Raw genomic sequence first — 26,578 nt, 5'->3', positions numbered from 1 at the left:
AGCCAGAAGCAGAGGAGTGGGGTAGGAACGGGAGCTATAAAAAGCTGGCCTTTTTGCTCAGCAGGAGCAGAGCTGCTGGAAGAGCAGGGTGTCTCTTTCCCGTTGCTGGAGGCCAGACCAGACAGAGGCTGCTCCTGCACCAGAGACGCAGAAGGACTCATGGAGCTGCCAGGCACTGATCTGATTAGGCCTCAGTTGGTTTATTGAGTCTAGTTCTGGGCACCACATTTCAAGAAAGATGTGGAGAAATTGTAGAGGGTCCAGAGAAGCGCAGCAAAAATGATTTAAAGGTCTAGAGAACATGAGCTACGAGGCAGGGTGCACAAAATTGGGCTTGTTTAGTTTAGAAAAGAGAAGTCTAAGAGGGGACACGATAGCAACTTTCAAGTACAAAAAGGGTGTTATAAGGAGAAAAATTGTTCTCCTTGGCCTCTGAGGATAGGACAAGAAGCAAGGGGCTTAAACTGCAGCAAGGGAGGTTTAGGTTGGACATTAGGAAAAAGTTCCTAACTGTCAAGGTGGTTAAACACTGGAATAAATTACTAGGGAGGTTGTGGAATCTCTATCATTGGAAATATTGAAGAGCAGGTTGGACAGACAACTAGCAGTGATGAGCTAGATGGGGCTTGATCCTGTGATGAGGGAAGGGGACTGGACTTGATGTCTCCAAGTCTGTTCCACTGCTAGTGTTCTATGATTCATCAGCTGGATCAGCAGGTCTCCTACAATTTCCCCACCACATCCCCCTTCTGTCGCCTGCTTTATTTCCTCTCATTTTTCTCTGACACAGCCTCTCTGGCCCTTATGCCCTCTGGCCTATTGCCTGCCATGCACCGCATGGGGCTGCTCTCTCCCATCCTCATCCCCGGATCAGTCACATGGCCCCAGACAAATCCCTTTCCAGTGCTGCTGGGTCCCAGCCAGGTGTTGTGGGGTCACAGGGAGCCAGGTACACTCGTCCGCTTGTACCAGCTGCACAGGGGATGAGGCTACATCCTGCACCCTTTGCCAGCTCACGGTCCCTGTGTAAGCAGGCGCATGGTGCTGCTATTGTGGAGAACTTTCCTGGCTCCTACGCTACCCCAGTGAAATGGGCTAGTGAAAGTATCTGAGTCCCTGCTCCCACTTCCTTTACACAGACTCCTCTCTGACCTCAGGGGTTTCCCTTCCACTCTCCTGTGTGGAAGAGTCCTCGTAACCCCAACAAGGCTGGGCCCAGGATTCCTGGGGGCTTGACCCCCCCCAACCTTATTGTGGTCACCTAGGACTGGGGCTAGGGTGTCCCCGCTCCGGGGTGCTCTCTTCTCATTGAGCGTTTCCCTGAGCCACTGATGCCTACACGTGGTTCAAAGCAAATACAATTTATTAAACAACAATCCGTTTTAAATAATGCGAATAAGAGGAAATGGAAAAGGTTCCTGGAAAGCACCTCACTCCGCTCTGTGGCACGGGGACCTCCCACACAGTGTCTCTGGGACGTCAGGACAGGTCACAGTCTGTGTCTTGTAGGTCCCAGACCACCTCCTCGGGCCCTGGCTGTGTTGCAGGGATGCTGCAGATCAGACACTTGCAGGACCCTTCTCCCCAGTGTCAGCCCCTCCCCCGTCTGGCCTGCAAGGCCTCCTTGGTTGGTGGCGTTGCCCTGCGCTGGGCTTCAACTCAGGGTCCCCCCTGCTCTCCTGCGCTGCTCGCTGCGCCCAGCCCCAGCTCCACTCTCTGCTGCGCTGCCTCCGGCTCCTGGGCTGTTTCTCTGGCCGCTCTGGTTCTGTGGTTGCAGCCCTGCTCCCAGCCTGGATGCTGCTGGGCTGTCTTTGGCTGGCCTGGCTCTGCTCCCCAGCTCGGCTCAAGCCCCTGCTCTCTCCTTAGCTCTGCCCCATTCTGTCTAACCCAGGTGATTCCAGCTCATGTGGAGGACGGGACTCTTCCCAGCCTCCTCACTCTCATTGGCCAGCCTGCCCTGCCAATCAGGTTGACCTGGCTTGTTGGCCTCTTCCCTTTGTCCATCTCATGGGCCTGATTTCCCATTGACCTTTTCCCTTCCTTTTGACACAGAGCTGGCCAATCAAAAACCTCACTGAGTTTTATTAAGGGCCCATCAGTTCCTTTACACATGGGAAGGCTGGCGCTCGGTAGGGAATGCAGGAGTCCCTCCACATCACAGAACTATGGGAGATGAAGGTTGGAAGAGACCTCAGGAGGCCACGGAGCCCCCTTCAGACCCCATGGTGCTGCTGCACAAGACGTGTCTCAGGCTTCCGCTGCTGGTGAAGCTCTTGAACCCGAAACTGATCTGACCTGGAATGAAATGATCAACTCCCATAGAACAGGGTAACTAATGCAGTGACTGTTCCCGCCATCTACAAAAACAGACAGGAAAGGCAAGTGATCATTGCTAATACCCTAGAGCAGTTTCCCAAATAGTGAAAGTACGAGTTCTGCAAGAACCCAATCACTCCCCCGATCCCCCAGAGCTGGTCTTAGGGCAGGTGAGCTGGGTGGTCGCCCGGGGCCACCATGGTCTTAGCAGTGGGCTGGATTTTTTTTTTGGTAGACCAGTTTCCCTGGGCCATTTTTTAAAAGGGTTCTCTGGCTAAATAAAATTGGGAAAAACTGTCCTAGAGGCTGGGTTGATTCAGTTATTTTATATATACACTATGGCTGTGTCTAGACTGGCAAGTTTTTCCGCTGCCTACACTGGCCACTTTGAATTTGCGCAAGAACAGTGACGATCTAATGTAAGATTGTCAGTGTTCTTCTGCAAATACAATGATTCTCCTGTTCGGGAAAAAGCCCTCTTGCGCAAAAGCATTTGCGCAAAAGGGCCAGTGTAGACAACTGAGAACCGTTTTGCGCAAAAAAGCCCCGATGGCGAAAATGGCGATCGGGGCTTTCTTGCGCAAAAGCGCGTCTAGCTTGGCACGGACGCTTTTCCACAAAAAGTGCTTTTGCGCAAAAGCGTCCGTGCCAATCTAGATGCTCTTTTCCACAAATGCTTTTAACGGAAAAACTTTTCTGTCAAAAGCATTTGCGGAAAATCATGCCAGTCTAGATGTAGCCTATCAGATGTGCTTGGCGTTGCTCGGGTCCTTAGCTCAATTCTTTTTTAAAATTAAATGAAAATATCCATGCTTCATTTAACTCATTGCTCTAGGATGGGGCTGAGGATGAGGGGGTTCAGGATGCAGACTGTGCTAGGGAGAGAGGACAACCCCAAACCTCTCTCATCACAGTAGCCTGGGGCCAAGAGAAGCACCCCACCATGGCGGCTGCAGCTTCAGTGGGCACAGCCAGGAGTACGTGTCCCCCCAGCTTGGGCAGGTTCAAGTTCATCTGTCCCCTGTGCTCCCCAGACAGAGTGAGGAATGCAGCAAGCTGGGCACTTTCCCCTTGCAGCATGACACCAGCATGTGGGATTTAATTACAATCATCCTTGTTTCATTTTGATTATGATGGTCCACATTGATTTAGCCATCTCTTCCATAATACCAGGAGCAACTGCATTGTGGCCAGCCTGTCAGATTTCCCTGGAAGGAGCTTTGATCTCTGCAACCCTTAAATGAAACATTGATGGATATTAGAGGCCTGCTCTGGGCAGGATACTGGTGATACACTCCAGTGTCCTAAGGTTTCTGTAGCGATGGAGTTCTTCTGGGAGATATTCTAATTTGATTTCATGCCCTATCTTTTTCCAGAATAACTTTCAGGTGTACAATAAGATCTTATTTGCACTAATCAGGAAAAAAGATCATGTGATCAACTTTCTGCCAGTACCCATCAGCAAGGACATGGAAAATCACAGTTGACTCACAGCTGGGGAAAGCTAGCTTAGTCACATGGTTTCTGGGAAGGGGAAGTGCAGGTTGGGACAGCTGCTGTATTGACAGAGCAGCGTGTGTGGGGGTGGGGAGGCCAGGGCTAAGATAGCAGGAGGCTGCAGGGCAAAACTGAGGGGCACTGGCAGAGCTGGGCCATGGGGAGCCCAGGGCTGGGCTAGTAGGGGCTGTGGGTTGGGATTGAGGGGCGCTGGCAGAGCTGTGTGAGTGGGGAGCTCATGGCTGGGCTAGTCAGAGGCAGTGAGTCAGGACTGAGGGGCACCACCCCACGCTCTCCCCCCAGACAACGTCAAGGCCTATTTCAAGCGGGGGAAGGCGCATGCATCCGTGTGGAATATAGCGGAGGCCCAGGCCGATTTCGCCAAGGTGCTGGTGCTGGACCCGTCGCTGGGCCCCATGGTGGCCAAGGAGCTGCACAACCTGGAGGCAAGGGCATCTTCTCCCAATAGTGGCCGTGCCAGGGAGCAGCTGGGGGCTGCCAGAGGGGGCTGTGCAGGTTGAGGGGCTCTGCTGATCCCCAGCACCATCGTGCCCCCCAGCAGAGCCCAGGCTACAGCAAGCAAGCAGCTCTGTCCCTCCCTCTGTGCTTGGCCTGACTCCCGCTCAGTAGCCAGAAAAGTGATATTTATTCCTGGACTCTCTACATGAGGCCTCCTCAGAACCATGAGCAACCCAGCGGCCCCCTCCGCGTCTCTCGCGCAGGGGGGCCATGCCCCGCTTCATAGCTGGAACAGCTGTTCGCAGCATTCCAGCTCCAGGAGGCAGCGCAGGCACTGGGGCTCCATTGCTCCGCCCCCTCCTGTGACGCACGCCGAGCTCCGCCCTTTTCCTCTCTTCCCGCGCGCTCTCTCCTTCGCCAACGAGAACAGCCGCGGCCTCGCGCCCCCCAGCCAATCAGCGCCCGCACTCGCCTGACACTCATAGACTCATAGACTCATAGACTTTAAGGTCAGAAGGGACCATTATGATCATCTAGTCTGACCCCCTGCACCGTGCAGGCCACAGAATCTCGCCCACCCCTCTTAGAATAATCCTCTCACCTATGTCTCAGATATTGAAGCCTTCCAATACTTTGAAGGCCCCAACATGCAGAGAGTCCTTCAGCTGTGATCTGTGCCCAATGCTACAGAGGAAGGCGAAAAACCTCCAGGGCCTCTGCCAATCTACCCTGGAGGAAAATTCCTTCCTGACCCCAAATATGGCGATCAGCTAAACCCTGAGCATGTGGGCAAGACTCACCAGCCAGACACCCAGAAAGTTCCCTATAGCAACTCCTATCATCCCTCCATTGACCTATTTCCAACTGGAAATGAATGGTCAATTAGTTACCAAGATCATGTTATTTCATCCAACCATCCCCTTATCATAGAATCAGAACTGGAAGAGACCTCAGAAGGTCGTCAAGTCCAGCCCTCCGCTCTAGGCAGGACCAATCCCATCTAAATCAACCCGGCCAGGGCTTTGTCAAGCCGAGACTTAAACACCTCTAGGGATGGAGACTCCACTACTTCCCTAGGTAACCCATTCCAATGCTTCACTACCCTCCTAGTAAAATAGTTTTTCCTAATATCCAATCTGGACCTCTCCCACCACAACTTGAGACCATTGCTCCTTGTTCTGCCATCTGTCACTACTGAGAACAGCCTCTCTCCATCCTCTTTGGAACCTCCCTTCAGGAAGTTGAAGGCTGCTATCAAGTCCCCCCTCACTCTTCGCTTCTGCAGACTAAACAGACCCAAGTCCCTCAGCCTCTCCTCGTAGGTCATATGCTCCAGACCCCTAATCATTTTGGTTGCCCTCCGCTGGACCCTCTCCAATGCGTCCGCATCCTTTTTGTAGTGGGGGGCCCAGAACTGGACACAGTACTCCAGATGTGGCCTCACCAAAGCCGAATAAAGGGGAATAATGACATCTCTGGATCTGCTGGCAATGCTCCTCTTAATGCATCCTAATATGCCATTAGCCTTCTTGGCTACAAGGGCACACTGTTGACTCATATCTAGCTTCTCATCCACTGTAACCCCCAGGTCCTTTTCTGCAGAACTACTACTTAACTGGTTGGTCCCCAGCCTGTAACTATGCTTGGGATTCTTCCGTCCCAAGTGCAGGACTCTACACTTGTCTTTGTTGAATCTCATGAGATTTCTAGTGGCCCAATCCTCCAATTTGTCCAAGTCACTCTGGACCCTATCTCTGCCCTTAAGCGTATCTACCTCTCCCCCTAGCTTAGTGTCACTCCCGCCCCCCCCATTGGCGGGTAAAAGCGCGGGAGGTTTGAGTTCGATTCGAATCGAGCCACGCGCCGCTCTCTGAGGGGACTTGGCCGCTTCAGAGCGAGAGACACATAAACACGCTCCGCCCCCTCCGCCCCCCCCATCCAAGCGGGCTGGGGGACGGAGCAGAGAGGAGATGGAGCCGTTGAGGATGGGGGAGGGGAGAAGAGCCGTTAGGAGGGGGGGGCGTGGGACTGTCTATGTAGCGTGACGGTTTGTCATGCTGACCACAAGCTGGGCGGGGTGGGGGGGAGCAGGCGATGCCAGGTTGCCTGCCCCTGTGTGAGGGGACGCTGGAGCCTGGCCTGGTTACCTGTGCCTGGAGGGTGCAGAAGATCCCTCTCCAGCCCTGAAACATCAAGGGGTGTGGGTTTGTGTTTTTCATAGGCAAAATGAATGCTATATTTTATGGAGCCAACTGCTCTAAATGAAAGAAACAAGCTTCCGAGCTTGCACACAGCTCTTCAAGTCTTTTTTTAAAATTATATATATTTAATACGCTTTGCAAGCCGCTTCAGCATCCCTTCCCCTTCTTTACCTAGGCTGTGTCTAGACTGGCATGATTTTCCGCAAATGCTTTTAACGGAAAAGTTGTCCGTTAAAAGCATTTGCGGAAAAGAACGTCTAGATTGGCATGGACGCTTTTCCGCAAAAACACATTTTGCGGAAAAGCGTCTGTGGCCAATCTAGATGCGCTTTTGCGCAAAAAAGCCCCAATCTTGAGGCTCCCAAATCTTGAGAGTGGCTTGAAAATCAAGAAGTTAAAAACTTCCCAATTTTTTTAGTTTTCTTTTTAAGGGTTATGAGCCTTTGGGGTTATTTTCATGCTTTCAGTATCAAAAAAGTAAAGGCTAGTCTACGCTGGCAGCTTCTTGCGGAAGAACAGCCGTACTTCCACATAAAGTTGCCGGCTGTCTACACTGCATGAGCATTCTTCCAGAAGTAAATTTACAGTATAGCATTGTAAAACAGGGTTTCTTCCAGAAGAGTTATTCCTCTCCTCACGAGGAATAAGCCCACTTGCGCAAGACCTCTTCCAGAAGAGGGCAGTATAGACAGGCAACATGAATTTCTTGTGCAAGAAGCCCCAATGGTTAAAATGGCCGTTAGAGCTTTCTTGCGGAAGAGATTGTCTACACTGCCACCGATGCTCTTGTGCAAAAGCACATCTCTTGTGCAAAAGCACATGGCAGAGTGGATGCTCTCTTGTGGAACTCTTCTGCAAAAGTTCTTGTGCAAGAAGCTGCCAGTGTAGACATAGCCAGATAGTGTGAGTTGCCAACACAAGAGAGAGACTTGTTGCTTTGAGAAGATGAGTGTAAGTAGGTATGGGATGGGTAATGTAATCTGCTTCCTTTTATAGTGTGCCTTCTCACTCTGCTGTCTCCAGACCCTGAAAACTGCCTTTTACGTGTTCTCAATTACATCTGCTTTGAGTCAACATGGGACCCAAGAAGCAATCTTGTGGGAAGAAGTTCTCGCAGGTTGAGAAATCGGGCAGAGATGGAAATATCAAGGATTATTTTATGGTATGTTAATGTTGGTTTATATTCTCAGCAGTGTTGCCCCATCTCAATCTCCAGTAACTATACGCAGCGGTGGCAGGTTTGTATAATTTTTGCTGGTGCCCCATTAGCCACACACCCTAGCCCCCGTTAACCAGGCCTCTGGAGGTAACACGCTCAGGGCAAGATGGACACATGACCAGAAGTAAAAGGTGTCATGTCACCCCTCTCGAGGGACTTTTCCCACCATCCTCCTACCAACAGGGATTAGTTTGGCCCTCACCAAACCCCCCCTCATGCAACTATCCTGCAATTGCATTAACCCAACGTGTGTGACATTAACTCAGGGGCAGAGAGGCTGGGGGAAGTGTTCCCTCTAAGGCTATGTCTATACTCATGGTTTCTTGCGCAAGTATAGCCGTTCTTGCACAAGAACCCACAGAGTATCCACACTGCCCACCTGCTCTTGCGCAAGGAAATTTACAGTATGGTGTGGTAAGAGAGGGTGTCTTCCACAAGACCTACGCTCTTTTCTAACAAGTGTAAGCTCTCTTGCTCAAGAGGGCAGTGTGAATGCTCGGCAGGGATTTCTTGCACAAGAAACCCCTATGGCTAAAATGGCCATCGGAGCTTTCTTGTGCAAGAGAGTGTCCACACTGCCATGGATGCTCTTGCACAAAAGCACAGCTTGCACATGACAGTGTGGATGTGTTCTTGTGCAAGACTTCTTGCACAAGAACCCTTGCGCAAGATGTTCTTGTGCAAGAAGCCACCACTGTAGACATAGCCTAAGGCTGTGTCTACATTGGCCCCTATTCCGTAATAGGGATGCAAATGTAGAACTTTGGAATAGGCAAATCCGCGGGGGATTTAAATATCCCCCGTGGCATTTGCATTAACATGGCTGCCCCTTTTTTCCGGCTTGTAGATAAGCCGGAGAAAAGCGCCAGTCTGGACGCGATCCTCCGGAAAATAAGCTCTTTTCCGGAGGATCTCTTATTCAAGTAGGAATAAGAGATCCTCCAGAAAAGAGCTTATTTTCCGGAGGATCGTGTCCAGACTGGCGCTTTTCTCCGGCTTATGTACAAGCCGGAAAAAAGGGGCAGCCATGTTAATGCAAATGCCGCGGGGGATATTTAAATCCCCCGCGGATTTGCCTATTCCAAAGTTCTACATTTGCATCCCTATTACGGAATAGGGGTCAATGTAGACACAGCCTAAGAGTTTCCTCCCATGAGCAGAATGAATTTTGTGTTGTGCATCAGTACTGAGTTCATGTGGCTTTTTTGGATGTGCCACTGTGGCACCCAAGTTATTAATAAATATTTTATAAACCTTTACCTTTTCTCTCTGCTGCCATGTCTCCTCCCCTTACTCCATCAGCTCTCCTGGTGTCTGCTCCTGGTGTCTGCTGCCCCCCAATTCTTCACCCTCCTCTTCTGTCCTGACTCCTGCCCTTCTCACTGCCCTCAGCCCTCCTGCGACCTGCCCCCCCTCCACCAGCCCTTCTCAGCCCCCTCTAGTAGCCCCACTCTGATCATGTGACCTACCCTCCTCATCCCCTCTTCTAACACCTCCCTCTACACACCTGCCCTGCCTCTCTCCTCTGGTGCTAGTCCCTCCCCTGCAGGTGTCTGCCCTTCTGCTTCACCCTCAGAATCCCTTAGCCCTGCACCCTCCTGGTGCCTCCCCCTTTCCCTTACTGCCCTTGCCCCCTTTTTCCCTGATGCCCATCCCCTCATCACTCTGCCCTCATGCCCCTCTGTACCCTCACACATGACTTGCTCCATCCCCACCTTTCTTATGCCCAGCCCTTCTTTCAAGCCTTCTCCCAGCACCTCCCTCTCCCCCCCCAGCCCCCAATGCCCTTACTCTCTCCTCTCCTAGCATGACCCTCCCTCCCACTGACACCTCCCCTCCTTCCCTTTTCCTCATTGTCTGAACTTGGCCCCCTGGCATTTGTCTCTCCTCCATGCTATCTCTTGGTGCCTTCTCCTTTCTTCCCTCTCCCCCTCTGCACAAGCCCCTTCCTCCCCTCCCCCATTTTCCCCTTCCTCCTCTGCACAAGCCCCTTCCTCCCCCTCCGCAAAAGGCCCTTCCTCCCCCATTTTCCCCGTCCGCACAAGCCCCTTCCTCCCCCTCCTCCCCTTAACTTACTTTACCTTCTGCCTTCCACTTTGCAGGGCCAGAGTCTGTGCTCAGGCCCCAGAAGTCACTGGACTCCGAACCTGCAGCTAGGCCGCACGGCACAACGCCGCGCCAAGCAGTTTTAAAGTTCCAGGCCGTGACATCATGTCACGCCCGGGTGTCTCCCCGCTCACCTGTAAATGCCACACAATGGCAGCAGCAGCCGGCAACATGCACTGGCAAGAGGGAGCTCAACTGAAAGCTGCGCATGGCAGGGACAGGATGGGGACGGGGGGGATGCTCTGGAGCCTGAGTGGGAGGATGCACGGGGGGGGGGGCAGCAGGTGGGGGCCAGGGCTCACTCCAGGCAGGGCCGGGGGAGAGACCCAGCTCCAAATATTGGTGGAAAAGGGCCCCCGGCTCTGAATATGCTGGAGCATGGGCACCACGAGCCCGTATAACTTGCTACCCAGTCAAGAGGGATTGTTATACCAGCCACACTTCCTCAAATATGCACATATAAAATGGAGAAATTAAAACACTGGATCACACTAGTGATCCATCCATCTAGCCCATTATCCTCTTTCCCGTACTGGTCTATAGTAGATCCTTCAGTAGGAGTTGTAACTCTCCAACCATAAGCTTCAGGAGGGTAGCTGAGTTAATCTGTAACTGGAGAAACTTAAAAAAACAACCAATGGTCTAGCAGCACCTTAAAGACTAACACAACATGTAAATGACATGAGCTTTCCTGGGTACAACCCACTTCTTCAGATGAATGCATTGTTAAGTAAGTTTCAAAAGTAAAGTGTTTGTGCTTTGTGCCTGTAGAGATGCTAGAGAAGGCCTAAGAGTTTTTCTCAAGTTTGTTTTATCTTCTACTTTACATTAGAAATTCAGCTCCAGTTTTTCTTGGAAAAACTTTTTGGTGGCTGGAAAACTAAGGAAATTAGAATATCACAAGACATAGAAGAGTGAAAGAAGAATAATAGAAAGGGGTGCTAAAAATTCCTTCGCTTATCGTTGTCAGTTCTTGATTTAATTAACTGACTTTTTGGATAAAGGAAGCCTTGCTTTTTTACTTAAGGTGTGACCAATTGAAATACACATGCTATAAGAGTCCTAGTAATTCTTCCAAGAAAGACAGAACTTCATGTTTTTGATTTTTTTTAAATCAGGCTGCCTTTGAATCCTAAAGAAGCAAATCAAAAGTCAATTTTTCTTTACTTCCTCTGCAGACCATAATTAAAACTGAATTCTTAAAGAACTGGTATGGTTCTCGAACTGTACTTTGTTTCTGCCCTGCCAGATTTATTTTCCACTGCAGTGAGACAGTCCCAGCAGCAAAGGGAATGAGCAATTGAAGGCTGGAGATTTTCTGTGTTCAGCACTAGCTTTTCAACTGTTGTGGATGCTAATTCTTGCTTATTTTGTTTGTTCCTTTCCCTACCTCAGCATGTTCCATGGTTCTCCACTCTATACTTCTCACAATACTTCTCTCACAGGAATCTACAGCCAGGTTTGAGGACTCCTTAAGCACAGCCACTCTGGCTTAGACACAAACTCCGCGTCCTCCCCCCTCCACACCCTTCCAATCTATTACTGCAGAGGAGCTTAGGATGAATGCAGAACTGGCATGGGGACTGAAAGGGAACAAAAGCAGAACTGGCTGCGGGTGAGGGGGGCAGAGCAAGAGCTGGGTGATGCCCTACCTCAGGGGTGCGCAATAATTTTTGACAGGGAGCCACTCCAAGATTTTGAAAAATGGTTGAGGGCCACACTCTTCCATGATATTAATGGAGGAGATGCAGGGTCTGGGATGGAGGTTGGGTGCAGAAGGGAGCTTGGGGTAAGGAAATGGAGTCTGGGAAGAAGTTTGGGAGAAGGAAGCAGTTGAGAACCTAGAGCAAAGGACTGGGGTACAGGGGTTTGGGATGTGCCCTGGGGTAAGAGGGGATTGTGATCTGGGGCAGGAGATTGGGGTGCCAGATCTGGGAGAGAGTATGGGTACAAGAGGGGAGGCAGAGGGTTTGGGTATGTTGATTGCTGGTGCAGAGGATTGGGGAAAAGAGGGACTGTGGTGCCAGAGGCAGGCTCTGGCCAGGAGACTTACCAGCTGGCAGTCCTGCCTGTCTGCCTGCATGCAGAGCTAAACGCTTGCAGAGTTTAAAATGTTTGCCAGCCTGCTTGCCCAACCATGTGCTTCAGTGAATAACTGAAAAGAGGGGGTGTGGTTCTTCTTGTTAGCCTGTTACTAAAACAAGCAGCTCCCATTGGCCAATTTCTGTCCAGAAACTGGCCAATGGGATTGTGCTGGGAGCAGGGGCAGCTTCTGAGGCTTTCTCCCCTCCAGCTTTGAAACCGAAACTGGGCCTGGCAGCCATGTTTCTGAGAGGCATGCATGGCAAACAGGGGAGCCTGCCTCCGTGGGCTGGATCTGGTGGCTTGGTGGGCCAGATCTGACCCATGAGCCGTATTTTGCCCAGGCCTGCTCTACCTCCTTTGAGACCTGGCCTAGGCTCTGCCATGCCTCTGAATGTTCCTCTGCATCTCCTATGACATGCACCCTGCATTTTGGGAACCTCTGCTCAAACACAGTTTATCCGTAATAGGGGAAAAGTTTGAAAGGAGATAGAAATAGGTCCCTACCTACTTCAGAGCTATGAAATACTGAAATAAGATACACCCTGAAAAATCTGATCCTGGCTCCCTGCTGCTAGGAATGCCTCAACCAGGAGGATCCTAGCTCTGACTGGGTTAGGGAAGGAAAGGACTTATCCCTGCACAACTGCTCTCAGAGGGAGCAGAGACCCAACTCTTATTTCTTCCCCCTATTGCAGCATGCTCTGAGACTGTGTAGCAGCCCCAGAGGTTCCTGCAACTGGAAGAGGCTTGTGGAGTAGGAATGAAAAATCCTGTTTAAATAGTTAACCAGTTAAATGATTAAACCAGGGAGGGTACCTATTGCGTGATGGGGGGCTGCTCCAGCCCCCACTGCTTGACAGTAATTAGTAAATTTCACTAGTTAAGGTTAACCATTAACGTTCCTATTGTGGAAATGGGTCTGATCTTCCCCTGGCGCAAGAAGCACCCCAACTTAGCTCTGGCTGGGCTGGGGAGGAAAAATGTGAACAGCACTGAGATTTATTAGCACTGTGGCAGTACATAAGAGTGTCTTCCAGTCATGGTCCAAGACCTTACTGTGCTAGTTGCTGTCTGCACACTAAAGATATGTCTAGACTACATCCCTCTTTTGAAAGAGGGATGTAAACGAAGCACTTCAAAAGTGCAAATGAAGTGGGGATTTAAATATCCCGTGCTTCATTTGCATAATTGTATTCCCACGGTCTTTCAAAAAAGGGTATTTCAAAAGTGAAACCACAGTCTAGATGCGATTCTTTCGAAAAAAGGTGGCTTTTTTTTTTTTGAAAGACTGCAGGAGTGAAATTATGCAAATGAAAACCATTATGCAAACCAGGAAAACGTATGTTTTTAGAGGTCTGTTTCATTTGTATTTGTATAGCATGGATCCTAAGCATTCCCCAGAAACTGTATAAACAAGAGTAAGTGCCTTTTACTCTCCTTTCCTTTCCAGTGGCAGTAAATATTAAATTAATATTTATAAGGAGACCATGACTATTTCTGGTTGACTCATAGATTTCTTTAGTATCTTAAACCTGAGCAGGATAATAATTATTTTGGTGTGCTTACTAGCTTGAGTTATTAGGATAATACATGTAATCCAAGGGCAGCATTAATTTTCCTTTTATTTGATTTCTTATTCAATAAACATTGTGAGCATTGCTCCTTGTTAATTATCCCTTGTTTTTATTATATTCCACACCTATGGACTGCTTAAAATATATATATTTATCTAGAGTTTTTGTTCATACTGATGGGTACACATCTGCTCACTACCTCAGTATTGGTGTTGCACATAAGAAATTTCAACCTGCCCAAGGATGAAAAATGTTAGAGGGAACACTGGTCTCACACCTCCTACCAGTAATGGAATCTGTCTGCACCCTCGCTACTGGACAGGTAGCTCAGCAGCAGAGCTTGGGCTGAAAGATAAACAAGGGGCAGAACTGGGGAAGAGGAAGGAACTGGCCTTTGTGTTGGAGAGGGAATAAGGTAGACCTGGGCTGGGGTGCTCCCATTCAACCCCTGTAGAGGAGCTGAACCAGATACGGCCAAGCACCTCCCCCCACATTGTTTCTCTGCCTCCTCAGGGAGTGTGCCCAACAGTTTGGAGACCATTGCCTTATAGACTAAGGATATGTCTCCATTGTCCATGTTACAGCACTGCCATGACAGTGCTGCCATTGCAAGATTGTGGGCAGTGCAGTCACCATTATTTCCAGAGAAGAGCTCTCCCAACAATCTAAAACATCCCAAACAAGGAGAGTGGTAGTTTTATCATTGGGAGCCATGCTGGCGCTTTTTAGCACAAAAAACTATCACTAGGGATGTTTTTGGAGTACTAAACAATAGGTGGGGACAGAGTGTGGGAACACAAGGAAACAATGAAACAATACTGATCAGCATGATGGGCCATGACATGAGCACACAAGCTGTCTAATTGTTGCCAACTTCACACTTGAAGGAATGGTCTGAGCTTTAGTTTCAGTATAGAGTCCTTGCCACCTCAGAATCATGCTACCATCATGGTTGCATGTCATTTTGCTTGCTGGCCCTATCCACTAAACAATGCTCTTATTTTACTTGGGGTAAGATAGTCCTGGGCATGGTTTAGTTAATGGGTACAACACAGATTTACTGGATTTGCAGCATAACTATATTAGTAAATTCTCCCAGAGGAACTATGCCAGATTTTAAATTTTCTTCTTATGTGGCAAAACATGGGAGTGGTGTGTGAACATGCACACTGTGCGAACATGACCAGTAAAGCCTGCCTCCATACTGAGTCTTGGTTTAACATAAGAGAGCTACAAAAGGGAAACTGCAACTGATAATCACACTGTGGATTTTTTGTTATTTTTCAGCCGAAGAATGGGCAAGATTCAAACCCCCCACCACCAAAAAGGAGGAGATCCAGCTCCAGGGCCAATGCTCTGAAGGATATTTGTAAGACCTCAATGTCTATTGAGAATCCTGGAGCTCAAGACCCTCAATCTAACCACAGTGAGGATAAAGTATTCACTATTAGCTTAGATAAAAATGGAGGGAAGCATGTTGTGAAAGGCAAAGCCAGTGACACTATTTATACTGCCCTGATGCGTCTGAAAGATGTCCGGATGTACGTCAACAAGCAAAAGGGCAAGAAACTGTATCTGCAAGAGAAGAAGATGAAGGCATTTGTGAACTTAGGAATGCCCATCAAGTGTCTGCCTAAGAAGTCTCACTTTGAAATGAAGTTTTATAAAGTGAAGAGAGACCAGGAAGGTAGCGAGCTGGGATACCGTCAGCTTGACATCAGAGAAACTCCATGCGTTGTATTTTATATTTTACCCATTGGCAAGAAAGGGCCTGGCGGGAAAGGGCTTCAAAGAATAATGTGGTGCCAGAAGCTTGAAGAACAGCGCTGCAGGATATGTGTCTTTGCCCTGAAAGGAGAAACCATCAAGGAAGCTGTGTGCAAGGATGGACGGTTTCATTCCATTTTGGGGGAAAAGGAGTGGAAAATAGTGGAGAACTGTGAAACAATACACAATAGTCACTATTCTGTTGATGATTTGGACAATCGAATATTTGAGGTGGAGGTCGAAATTGAGCATGCCGGTAGGGCAAAGAATGAGCAGCATGATGCAGCCACTCGGGCAGAACAGGGGGAAGCATTCTATCAGTTTAAACCAGCAGTTCTGGATCAGTATCCTGAATTAAAGAATCAAGGTGAATTGATCAAAGAGTTCTTTAAAGAGGAAATTTCACGGTCACGGAAGGGCATCAAGGCTCTGCTGGAACTGCATAGAAAAAATTTTAGTAAGGAGACGAAGAATTCTACTGCAGTTTGGGTGCATAAACTGCTTGCTGGACTGAGCAACTCAGTAGGGTATCTAGAATGGGACTACAATGGAAACAGTGGCAGTGCCACTTGCTTTATGTTATGTGATGGGTACATTCTCACCTGTCGTCATGTGGTGAGCAATGCAACAGGGGCAGGAGTTGAGGAGCAGCACTGGGCAGAAATTAGTCAGTCTGTCAAGGTTACCTTCTCTTATGAATTCAAACACCCTAAGGAAGATGATTGGTTCTACTTAGAGCCATGGTTAGAAATATCAGACCAGGCTCTTGATTATGTCGTCTTGAAACTGAAGGGAAGGAGCACTAAGTTCCCAGATGGATTGGCAAAACATATATCTTCGCCACCATTTAGTGGCCTGATTTATATCATTGGCCACCCTGATGGAAAGGAGAAGTCCACAGATGGCTGCTCTATAGTAACCCGATATGAGTGTGGTTGGAGGTGCTCTGAACGCATCCAGAGAGGGAAGGTGGAAGACCACAGCTTCACCAATTGCGGTACCATCCCTGAGAACAGAACCAGCGGGTGCATTCACATGTTCACTCAGAGGAGTTTCCAGGAAGTGAATTATAATCCTCACATAGTCACCTATGACACCAACTTCTTCGGTGGCTCCTCTGGCTCACCTGTGTTTGATGCATCTGGCCACCTGATTGCCATGCACACCGCTGGCTTCTTGTACAAGTACCGGAACCAGGACCACAGCATTATTGAGTGGGGCTACTCCATAGAGGCCATTTTATTTGATATCAAAAGAAAGAATCCAGAATGGTATGAATCTGTGCTAGGTGAGCTTGTGAAGGGTACTGAGGATTCCTTTGGTCACTCTGAGGACACTTCAAAGGTTCCTTATAATAATTGTGAAGGAGCCACCAGAGTGGAGACCAATGATGTAACAATGGAAAGTGACCATGAGTAGGAAAGTGGCAGAGACTTGGAAAGGGATGATTTAGTGGAGGATTTAATTCCTTCTCGAAGACCCACTGTCTGAATTCTTACAATGCTTTTCTGATGTCACTTCCCAGTCGCCTGTTTGTTGGAACAATTTTATCTATGGACTCCACAACCTTTGCCATTCAACAAGTGATCCAACCCTAGCTTCTGATAAACAGAGGCTAGAGATGCCATTCCCACCCATCCTGACTAATAGCCATTGATGAACCTATACTCTCTGGCTGCGTCTACACCAGCATGTGCTTTTGCGCAAAAGAAGTGCTTTTGTGCAAAAGCATCCGTGCCAGAGTAGACGCTCTCTTGCTCAAGAAAGCTCCGATGGCCATTTTAGCCATTGGGCTTTCTTGAGCAAGAAATTGATGTTAGCTGTCTACACTGGCCGCTTGCGCAAGAGGACTTATCCCTGAGCGGGAGGGTGAGAATATTTGCGCAAGAAGCACGGATTTCAGACAGTAAAATGTCAGTGTTCTTGCGCAAATACTCGCAGCCAGTGTAGACAGGCGGCAAGATTTTGCACAAAATCTTGCCAATGTAGACACAGCCTCTAAGTTTATCTAGCTCTTTTTAAAATCCTGTTAAAGTTCTGGCTTTCACAACATCCTCTGGCAATGAGTTCCACAGCTTAACCATGTGTTCATCCATATGAATGATCACTTGGTAGTAATGAGATCCATATTTTTAGGGATCCTGTTCCCTCATTTGGCTGTGTAACATGCATCTTCACTGCCAAGAGTGGCAACTAATTAGAGAGTTCTAAAAGGGATTCTGTAATTTAGCAACCTGTTAAAATCCCATGTTCTATGTCCAACAGGAAGAACCTCACTCTGAAGCCTTTGTTTCTGATGCTAAAGCAACAGGGTCAGAGTTTCAAATTAGGAAAGTGTTAAATTTGAAATCTAATCCAAAAATAGAACATTTTTAAAAATTCTGGCCCCTTTTTTTTTTAACTGTCATGAAAATAAATCTTATTCAATTAATTTTGTAAAGCCATAACCGAATCCATAGCCTCTCAGGGAGGGATTAAATCCTATGCTATGGGTATTTTTTGTTTCATGCAGAGGTCTTGTTTACACGACATATTTGCTCTAGTTTAAAGGTGTGAAATTAAACTGATTAGTTAACGCAAAAATCTGCACCAGTTAAACTAAATCATGTTCATTTAATATCTTTATTTAAACTGATCTAACTCTCTCACGTAGACAAGGCCTCAAAATCAGCTGAGTCCTTTTGTAGAGCTGTTCCATCTGACGTACAAGTTTTATGGAGGGTAGAAACTTTGGGGTAAAAGGATGCAACTAATAAAATGGGTGATGGTATTTTAATGGTAGGCAAGTGATCCCTATATTTACAATATATATATATTTGGAATCCTTTGTTTGAGGGGAGAGGGGGAAGCATATAGCTAGGGGCTTTATAGTTATGTCACTTTAACCTTTTCTCCTGCCTGAGGTGCTCACTACTAATGGATCTCAGGAATAAGGGGGTAATTCCACTTTGCTTTCTTTTATAATCTATCATTTGGCTAATGGCTTTTTCACTTTCCCACTCTATTGGAAATAAGAATTAGGCATCATGAGAGAGGAAGTCACTGCACTTTTTACTAATACCACCAGCACATATCTGACTCCACTTCTGATCACGAATCTGGAATCATTTAGTTCACCCTCCATAAGCTCAGAGGCATAACGCAGGCATCAGCAGCATTATTTCCACACTTACACTACAATGTCATCAGTGTAAGCAATAATTTGTGATGTCATTAGCATATTTTCTGCTGATACTTTTTGCACAAGGGGTTTCGCGACTCATGCTAATGAGTCCATCATTAGCATACTCTCTACTGCAAAAACTTGTAGTATAGACATAGCCAAAGTGTAGAGCACACATTTATAACTGAAATATTGTCTTTAAACTGGGCCAGATCCTTCTTTGGTTTAACCTGACATTCCTTTTTATAGCACTGCCTAGGGACAGTGGGAAAAGGGGGAAGTTTCCTGCTCTTTTTGATCTTGCTAATATGAATAGATTCAAAGTTAAACAGCGCCCAAACTGCAGGGCACCCACAAGTTGCAGGCTTATATGAACTACATTGTGAAATTAATTAGTTTCACTGAGGGTATGTCTACACTACTACCCTAGTTTGAACTAGGGTGGTAAGGTTGGCAATCGGAGTTGCAAATGAAGCCCGGGATTTGAATTTCCCGGGCTTCATTTGCATAAAGCCAGGCGCCGCCATTTTTAATGTCTGCTAGTGCGGACTCCGTGCCGCGCGGCTACACGCGGCACGGAATCCGCACTAGCGGACATTTAAAAATAGCGGCGCCCGGCTTTATGCAAATGAAGCCCGGGAAATTCAAATCCCGGGCTTCATTTGCAACTCCGGTTGCCTACATTACCACCTTAGTTCGAACTAGGGTGGTAGTGTAGACATACCCTGAGCAAATTGAGGCTAGCACAGAGTACATTAAGGTCATAAGTAAATTAGATGAATGATTTGGGTTTTTTAAAATCTAAAACAAAGTTAGTCACCAGATAAAGAGAATAAATGCTATTGAATCTGAAAATATTTCTCAAATGGGATAAAATGTATTCATATCTGCATTGATACTCATGTTGATTATAAGCATACTTATTTGACATGTATCTTCTTTAAGTCCTTATGTATCAAATAGCCGTGCAATCTATGAATCTTTAAATACATTTTTAAAATATTTCTCATTTTGATGCATTCATTGAATTTTTATCAAGCCAGTAAGAAACCTTTCCCATTTTGTATGTATAGTGAGAGCGGCAAGCAGGCAGTAGTGGAGTTCAGTGGATTGTCAGAAGTTGCAGAGTCAAAAAAGCCTCCAATGGTATCACTGTGGGCTGGGAGCAGCTCAGATCCAACACAGCCAGCAGCTCCCATGCTGCCAGCCCACTGCATGAATAGGTAGTCTCCAGAGAAAATCACTGTGCTGTAGGAAACGTCACATCGGTAGGTGGTGCTCTTCCCTCTCTGTACTCAACCACTCTTGAAAGTAACACAACTGGAGGGAGCTGTAAAACATAGCCTTGCCCCTTAGAGCCTAAGACACTGTAGCCCTGCAGGGCAGTCTCCCTTTGAAGCCTGGGTCTGTAAAGCTCTGGATGAAAAGCCTTTGCCAGTGAAAACTCACCTATGAACACACTGAATCTTCCTTGCTGGCTGGAGAGCTCATAGCTCCACAAGTTCCCTTCAGTGATTGTTGATATTCCACCGTGCTGTGCTGGGTATTACTGTCATAGCCAGTGCCAGGAGCTCTCTAGCATAACGACTAGGACACTGTTGGCTAGTCCTTAGTCACACAAACCCTCCATACAAAGTGTGATGGGATTCTCAGGTGCAGTTTGGGATTACAGAACTGTTGTGCCTATTTAACTCTCCAGCCTGCTCTCTCTCTCAGTGCTCTGCTAGTGCCAAACAGCACACCCCTCCAAACACTGTGATCACTCTGCACAAGCACATGTGGAGCTCTAGCCAACTAGATTGCATGAGTGTGTCCAGCACCACTCATGAGTTGCACAGAGAATGGCATCAGCCAAATCCCCACCCAAATCCTAGCCTTGGACCTCAGGATTAGAGTGACTTGCACTTCTCAAGGTGAGCAGTGTGAATTTATTAATTGGTTCACCATTTTAACAGTGTAAAATGGATCTATACCAGCCTTTGCAAACGTGAGCAGATTAACCCCATCTTTCAGGCAAACTCACTGGCAAAGATAAACAGGAAAACTAATGTATTGACTACGAAGGAGATTTCAAGTGATTATAAATGATAGGGAAAAGAAAATAGAAGCATGCAGTCTAAACTTTCAATCCTATTACACTGAGGAACAGCTAGATTATTCAGTTTTTCTCACCCTATGGGGTATTGTCATTCATGATGATACTCCTATAAGCAGATTTCCATAAAGCACATGGAATATTGTGTCACAGCCAGGTCTCCGCACTCAACCTTGTGGGGAGCAGGCAGCTGTTCTCCTATCACTGTCGTTTTGGGGGCTTGCCTTTGCCAGGAGTGCAGGGAGAGATTGACCAGAAGAGGGAGATCCCAGCTCACTCCTGAAACTTCAAGGCACTTGGGCATCATAAGAACAGCCACACTGGGTCAGACCAAAGGTCCATCTAGGCCAGTGTCCTGTCTTCCGACAGTAGCCAATGCCAGGTGCCCCAGAGAGAGTGAACAGAACAGACAATCATCCAGTGGTCCATCCCGTCACCCATTCCCAGCCTCTGACAGAGGCTAGGGACACCATTCCTGCTCATCCAAGCTAATAAGTATTGATGGACCTAACTTCCATGAATTTATCTAGTTCTTTTTTAAACCCTGTGAAATTCTGATCTTCACCACATCCTCTGGCAAAGAGTTCCACAGGTTGACTGTATGTTGTGTGAAGAAATACTTCCTTTTGCTTGCTTTAAACCCACAACCTATTAATTTCATTTGGTGACTTCTTAGTACTTATGTTATGGGAACAAGTACATAACTTTTCCTTATTCACTTTCTCCACACCAGTCATGATTTTATAGATCTCTGTCATATCCCCTCTAAGTATGCAGTATTCAAGATGTGGGCATCCCATGCATTTATAGACTTTTCACTGGGTGCCTTACTTGTGTCCCCTTCAACTTGGGCACCGGGCTGGATTCCTTGTGTTTGAAACCAGAATCGACCTGACAGCTCAACATAAGAGGTCTCCATTGCTATGCTGGGGTAGGGATGATGCTAACCTTGCAGTCCTGGCCAAACTATAGAACAGAGTGGGTCGTAAACCCCATCCCCTGTAGCTTCTGTTCACTATGGGGCCACTTCTTGATTCCTGTGCTAAACACCATGCATTTGCCATGTTCGTCCCCAGAAGTGGCTGCATCTTGGCACTAGACTGTCAGTTATATCAGTCTGGGTCATTCAGGAAACATAAGGTCTTTGCTATGAGACTGGCTTTCCCGCCACAGAGCTCTGGTTTGGGTCTGGGAAGGGCTGTGCAGCACTGGAACGACCACTCAAGGGAGCTGAATGAAGCTTGGGTGGTAGCCGTGTGGAACCACCTGGCAGCTCGTCACCCTGATCATGAGCCCCCGAACCCTGCAGAAACCATTCCACAAATGCATTCCACAAACCCATCACATCCACCCACAGGCCCTGGGCAGAGGGCCCCAAGCCATGCAGGGGCCTGGCCCACTGTGTTCCTCACAAGTCAGCACTTCCCTGCTATCAATCCCTACTCTAAAAAGGTGTCTAGTGTCCCCTGTCAGCCATGCTAAGGCTGTTGCTCCCTGCTAGACATAGCATTTCCAGCTCCCTTAGTGAATCGCCCCCACCCCTGGCTCCTCTCCACAGGGCAACCTCCCCCCCGCCCCCCGAGCCTAGCCCATCTCCTTCCTCAGCTTCCTTATCCAATCCTCCACACTTGGCATATCCCATTCCCTTCAGCTTTCCTTCCCCAGAGCTCCCCCCTAGCTCTCTTCCCCAGAGCTCCCCAACCTGGCCTGCTCCCTTCCTACCTCAGCTCCCCTTCCCATGGTCCCTCACACCTGGTCTAACCCATCTCCCCAGCTCTCTTAGCCAATCTTCCCTAACTAACATGTCCCTTTCCATTAAGCTCCCAGGCCTCTTCCCCCCATCAGCTTTCTGTCCGAGGGTTTCCCCCAGCATGACTGCCCCTATGTCCACCCCCTGAGGCGGATGATGTGTGCATGGATCTCATGGGCTCTCCTCTCCTAGCTGTTGGGCGGGGTGCTCTTCACAGCACAGCTGGCCATGAAGGGTTCTCCTGAGCTCCCCTAGAGAAGGAAGAAGGCTGCCAATAGTTCAATTATCTAGCCACAGCTCAGCTGGACTGAGATTCTGTGCTAGACGGACCGGTGCTCTGAGCTCTACAAGAAATCTGTCCCTTGTTGCTGTTTGTTCTTTCTCCCAAAACCACAAGTGATCATGGCTTATCCAGCAGAACCTCAGCGTTACAAACACCATTGGAATGAGGGCTGTTCATAACTCTGAAATGTTCCCAGCTCTGATTAAAACACTTTGGCTGTTCCTTCAAATGTTTACAGCTGAACATTGACTTAATAGCACTTTGAAACTTTACTGTGCAGAAGAAAAATGCTGCTTTCCTGGGGGGGCGGGGGGTTAGCGGTTTACAGGGCGGTACTGTATTTGCTTTTGGTTGGTTGGTTTTTTGTTCTTTGCTGCTGCCTGGTTACATATTTCTGGGTTCAAATGAGGTGTGTGGTTCATCGGTCAGTTTGTAATTCTGGTGTCTGTAACTCTGAGGTTCTGCTGTAATTGGATTTAATTTTAGATCTTAATGATCCGTTGTGGCGGGGGGCGAGGGGTAGCAGCTAAGGAAGACATATTTCTGGTCCATAGCCAGGTAGTTTCTGCACCAATTAAAATTTCATGCAAAGGGCGCAACACACACATGTATAACTGGAAAGTTGTCTTTAAGATGGGCCACCGAATGAGGCATCCTTCTTCAGTTTAACCCAACAGATTCCTTTTGATCTCTGTTCCTGGGGGATAGTGGGAGAAGGAGGCAGTTTCCTAATCTTTTGTTCTTGGCCAGTGAATTTTTTAAAAGTAAACAGTGCCCTACACTCCAGGCAATGCAGAGGTTGTAGCCAAGGTAGCCAGCAGACTTGCCAGGATTCTGGGGGAAAGTGTGTGGGAGTGGGAGGTGTCAGCTCTGGGTTCCCCTGGAAGGGGGTCTCAGGTGGAAGGGATGGGGTAGGGAGCTAGCTTCCCACAGGGAGCCTTTCAGCACCCCCCAGTGTGGGGCTTGGGTGGTGATTTAAAGAGCCCAGGATTCAACTGCTGTTGCGGAAGCAGCTGGAAGCCCTGGGCCCTTTTAAATTGCCAGGCCCCAGGATAGCTGCTCCCTTTGTTCCTCTCCCGCCATCCTGGGCCCTGGTTGCAGCCTTACCTTACTGCATAGGAACCTGAAAGTGAAACCAACTCATTGGTTTCATTGAGCAAGTTGAGACGAACAGATAGAGTACATAAGTAAATTAGAAGGCTGATTTGTTTGTTTAAATCTTTCAGATGAAATTAGTCACCAGATAAAGGAAATAAAGGCTGTTGAATCTGACGCTGTCCCTTAAACATTCTGAATGCAAGAAAATAAACATGTTCATATTAGGGATGTGAAGGTGTAGCTGGTTAACTGGTGAGGATTACTGGTTAAGGTTAACTAGTGGGGCTGGAGTGGGCTGTTCCTGCCCCACGGGAGGCCTGCTGCAGACAGGTTACATTTATCCGGTTAGCCAATTTAATGGGATTTTACATCCCTAGTTCATATATGTATGGATGCTCATGTGCGGATTCTGTACATATTTAGTCATGTATCTGTCCTGTTAACTCCTTAGGGATCAAACAGCTGTGCACCCTGTCAATCTTTACATGTGTTTTTAAAAAACCTCTCATTTAGATGCATTCGTGGAGTTTTCATGAAGCTAGGAAGACACCTCTGCCATTTCGTAGGTGTAGGGGGCGAGGTGCGGTCGAGAGTACAGTACTATGTCAGAAGCTGCAGAGTTCAGAAGCCTCCAGCTGCCCCCATCCCACCCCCAGCCAGCCCAGCGCCAGGCTCAAAAGTCTCCAGAAAAAATCACTTCAGTAGGCGGTGCTCTTCCCCCTCCGTACGCAGCTGGCCGAGCGCCTATGGCACACTAACCCTGTTGTCCCAGCCAGATCCCCCATCCCACTTGGATCATTGGTCTGTAACAATGGCGTAACAGGTGGGCCTGAGTGGGCTATGGCCCACTCAAAATCAGGGCCCACCCAAATGGGTCCTTCTGGTTACGCCACTGGTCTGTAAAGCTCTGGATGAGAAGGCTTGGCCAGTGGAATCTCACCCCACAGTGCTGAATTTTCCCTGGTCCTTGCTGGCTGGAGATCTCATTGCTGCACCAGTCCCCGGCAGTGACTGGGATCACACCCAGTGCGGTGTTGGGTGTTACTGGGCTGGCCCATGCCAGGAGCTGCCTAGCATGATGGCCAGGACACTGCTGGCTAGTCCTTATCCACCTGTGACCCTCTGGGGAAAGATTGACATCAAAGAGTCCAAGGTCAGCCCTAGTTCTCCTCTCCCTGCTCTGTCCTGACTCCCGGGCCTGGCCTCTGCCTCAGCCTCCTTGCTGGTATCCTGCGACTTCTCAGCACACAGCTGCAATGTGTCACTCAGGGTCAGTCCAGAGTAATGGGCCAGGTAGCTGGGAACTTTTTCAGCTCCCCTTGCCCGCTGGCTTCCTCTGCTCCTGCCCACCTGCCTATCTGGGGTGAGGTCTCGGGTCCTCTGTCACTCCACGCTGCCCTAACCACGCCCCAGCTGTCCTTACCTTGCTGACCTCTGCCAGCTGCTCTCCATTCACCTCTCTGCCCTGTTATTTTTAAATCACAGAATCGAATCATAGAATTGAATCATAGAATCAAATCACTGAATCATAGAACACTAGAACTAGATGGGGCCTTCAGTGGTCACTGAGTCCAGTCCCTTGTCCTCATGGCAGCACCAGGCACCATCTAGATCAGGAACAGAAGAGAATTAAGGGATCTTTTTTTAAAATCGGCCTGTCCTTTAGTTACTTTTTGCCTAGTCTGGAAAGCCCTGGCAGCAGCGAGCTAAGCACACGCTCCCTGACAGTGGGCTTGCTGCAAGAGCACACAAGCACCCTTCCTATTTCTGCAGGACATAGTTTTCTGGCTCCTGGCCCATTGGGAACAAACGGAGCTGTGGTGTGTCCATTGGAAGCCCACGGGTTTGACAAAGCGAAGGAGCCTTGGGATATCTGCTCATTTTCAGCCATTTTCCATTCCTTCCTCTCTGCTGGCTTCTCCCAGCATGGAGGAGTAATTCAAGGGTTGTGTCTGTACGAGAGCTTTTAACTGAGTTCGTAGCTAGCTGCTCTGAGTGTAGTTTGTGCCCACCCGACTCTCCCAGCTGTGCCCCAGTCTGCGAATCTGCTAAGCTAGTGGTTCTGCAGTGTGTCCCAGCATGCATTGCTTGCCAGTGCTCCATCTGCGTATCCTGTGCAAACTCTATCCCCTCCCAAAGCAGGCTGGGAAAATGGCCTAGGTATTCCCCACGCTGCAGTGGTTCAAAACGCAGTGTGGATGATGCTGGTACCCAATGCAGTTGGTGGCATGGTGTGCCTCGGGGCAAGCTTTGCTGTGCAGCTGCAGGCTGGTTGTGTTGACAGGCAGGGCAAAGGAGGGCGTCCCAAACTACTTACAAAACGGAGCTGGGTCTGGTAGGCTAAAAAGTGAGTGACAAGTCATTTTTTTGGGGGGGGGGGACAGGCTTAATCTCAGGGATGCCCAGGAAGAGAGGCGGCCCACAAAGGCCTGACTTCTAGCGAGCTAGTATCCCCAACTGACAATTCTACCCCCCCCCAGGAAACTGAAACCTCCCCCCAAATTGCTAGTGTAGATGGCGGTGGAACCAGCTGGTGAGCCCAATACAACATGCACTAGCACAGAGCCTCGAGAGTGCCTAACTCCTCTTGAAACCAGTAGGAATTAGATCCTTAAATCCTTTTGAGGCTCAGGGTCATGCTCTTCACTCTCAGGCTTCTCATTGCTTCCAGTGGGCTTTGGATCAGGCTCCGGCAGGGGAGCCCTGCAGGCTGGAGTGTTAGCCATGGGCTATGTCTCCCCCTCAGAGCTACAGGGCTTGCTTGCCTGCAGACTTGTGTCTTGGACACAGCAGAGTCATGGTTCTAGGCGTTTCCTTACAACTAGAAGAGCCAACGACCGAACCCCCAGTGTAGACGCAGCAAAGTTGACGGAGGATTCATCTTCCCCATTAATTCTTGGTGACGCAGATTAACGACACTGATGGGGAAATCCCTTCTGTCCATGATGGACAAGTCTATACCGTG

General features: G+C 48.5%; 1 protein-coding gene across 4 annotated transcripts in view; it reads left to right on the top strand.

The window, feature by feature from the left end:
* The window catches only part of FAM111A (FAM111 trypsin like peptidase A), a 29,001-nt gene extending 10,124 nt beyond the window's left edge, over positions 1-18,877 (top strand). For 2 of the 4 annotated variants that reach the window (XM_075928957.1, XM_025183539.2), the window contains exons 2-3: positions 7,470-7,635; positions 14,745-18,877. In XM_075928957.1, the coding sequence (XP_075785072.1) occupies positions 7,549-7,635; positions 14,745-16,643 (1,986 nt within the window). In that variant the 5' untranslated portion in view covers positions 7,470-7,548 and the 3' untranslated portion in view covers positions 16,644-18,877. Of the gene's footprint in view, positions 1-6,101; positions 6,471-7,469; positions 7,636-14,744 lie in introns of those variants that run through there. The other 2 variants (XM_075928956.1, XM_075928958.1) reach the window with 2 other exon arrangements.
* The last annotated feature ends 7,701 nt before the right edge of the window (positions 18,878-26,578 follow it).

Source organism: Pelodiscus sinensis, chromosome 4 (genome assembly GCF_049634645.1).
Source record: "Pelodiscus sinensis isolate JC-2024 chromosome 4, ASM4963464v1, whole genome shotgun sequence".
In the NCBI taxonomy this organism is placed as follows: Eukaryota; Metazoa; Chordata; order Testudines; family Trionychidae; genus Pelodiscus; species Pelodiscus sinensis.
This window is presented reverse-complemented; position numbering and strand designations above follow the sequence as displayed.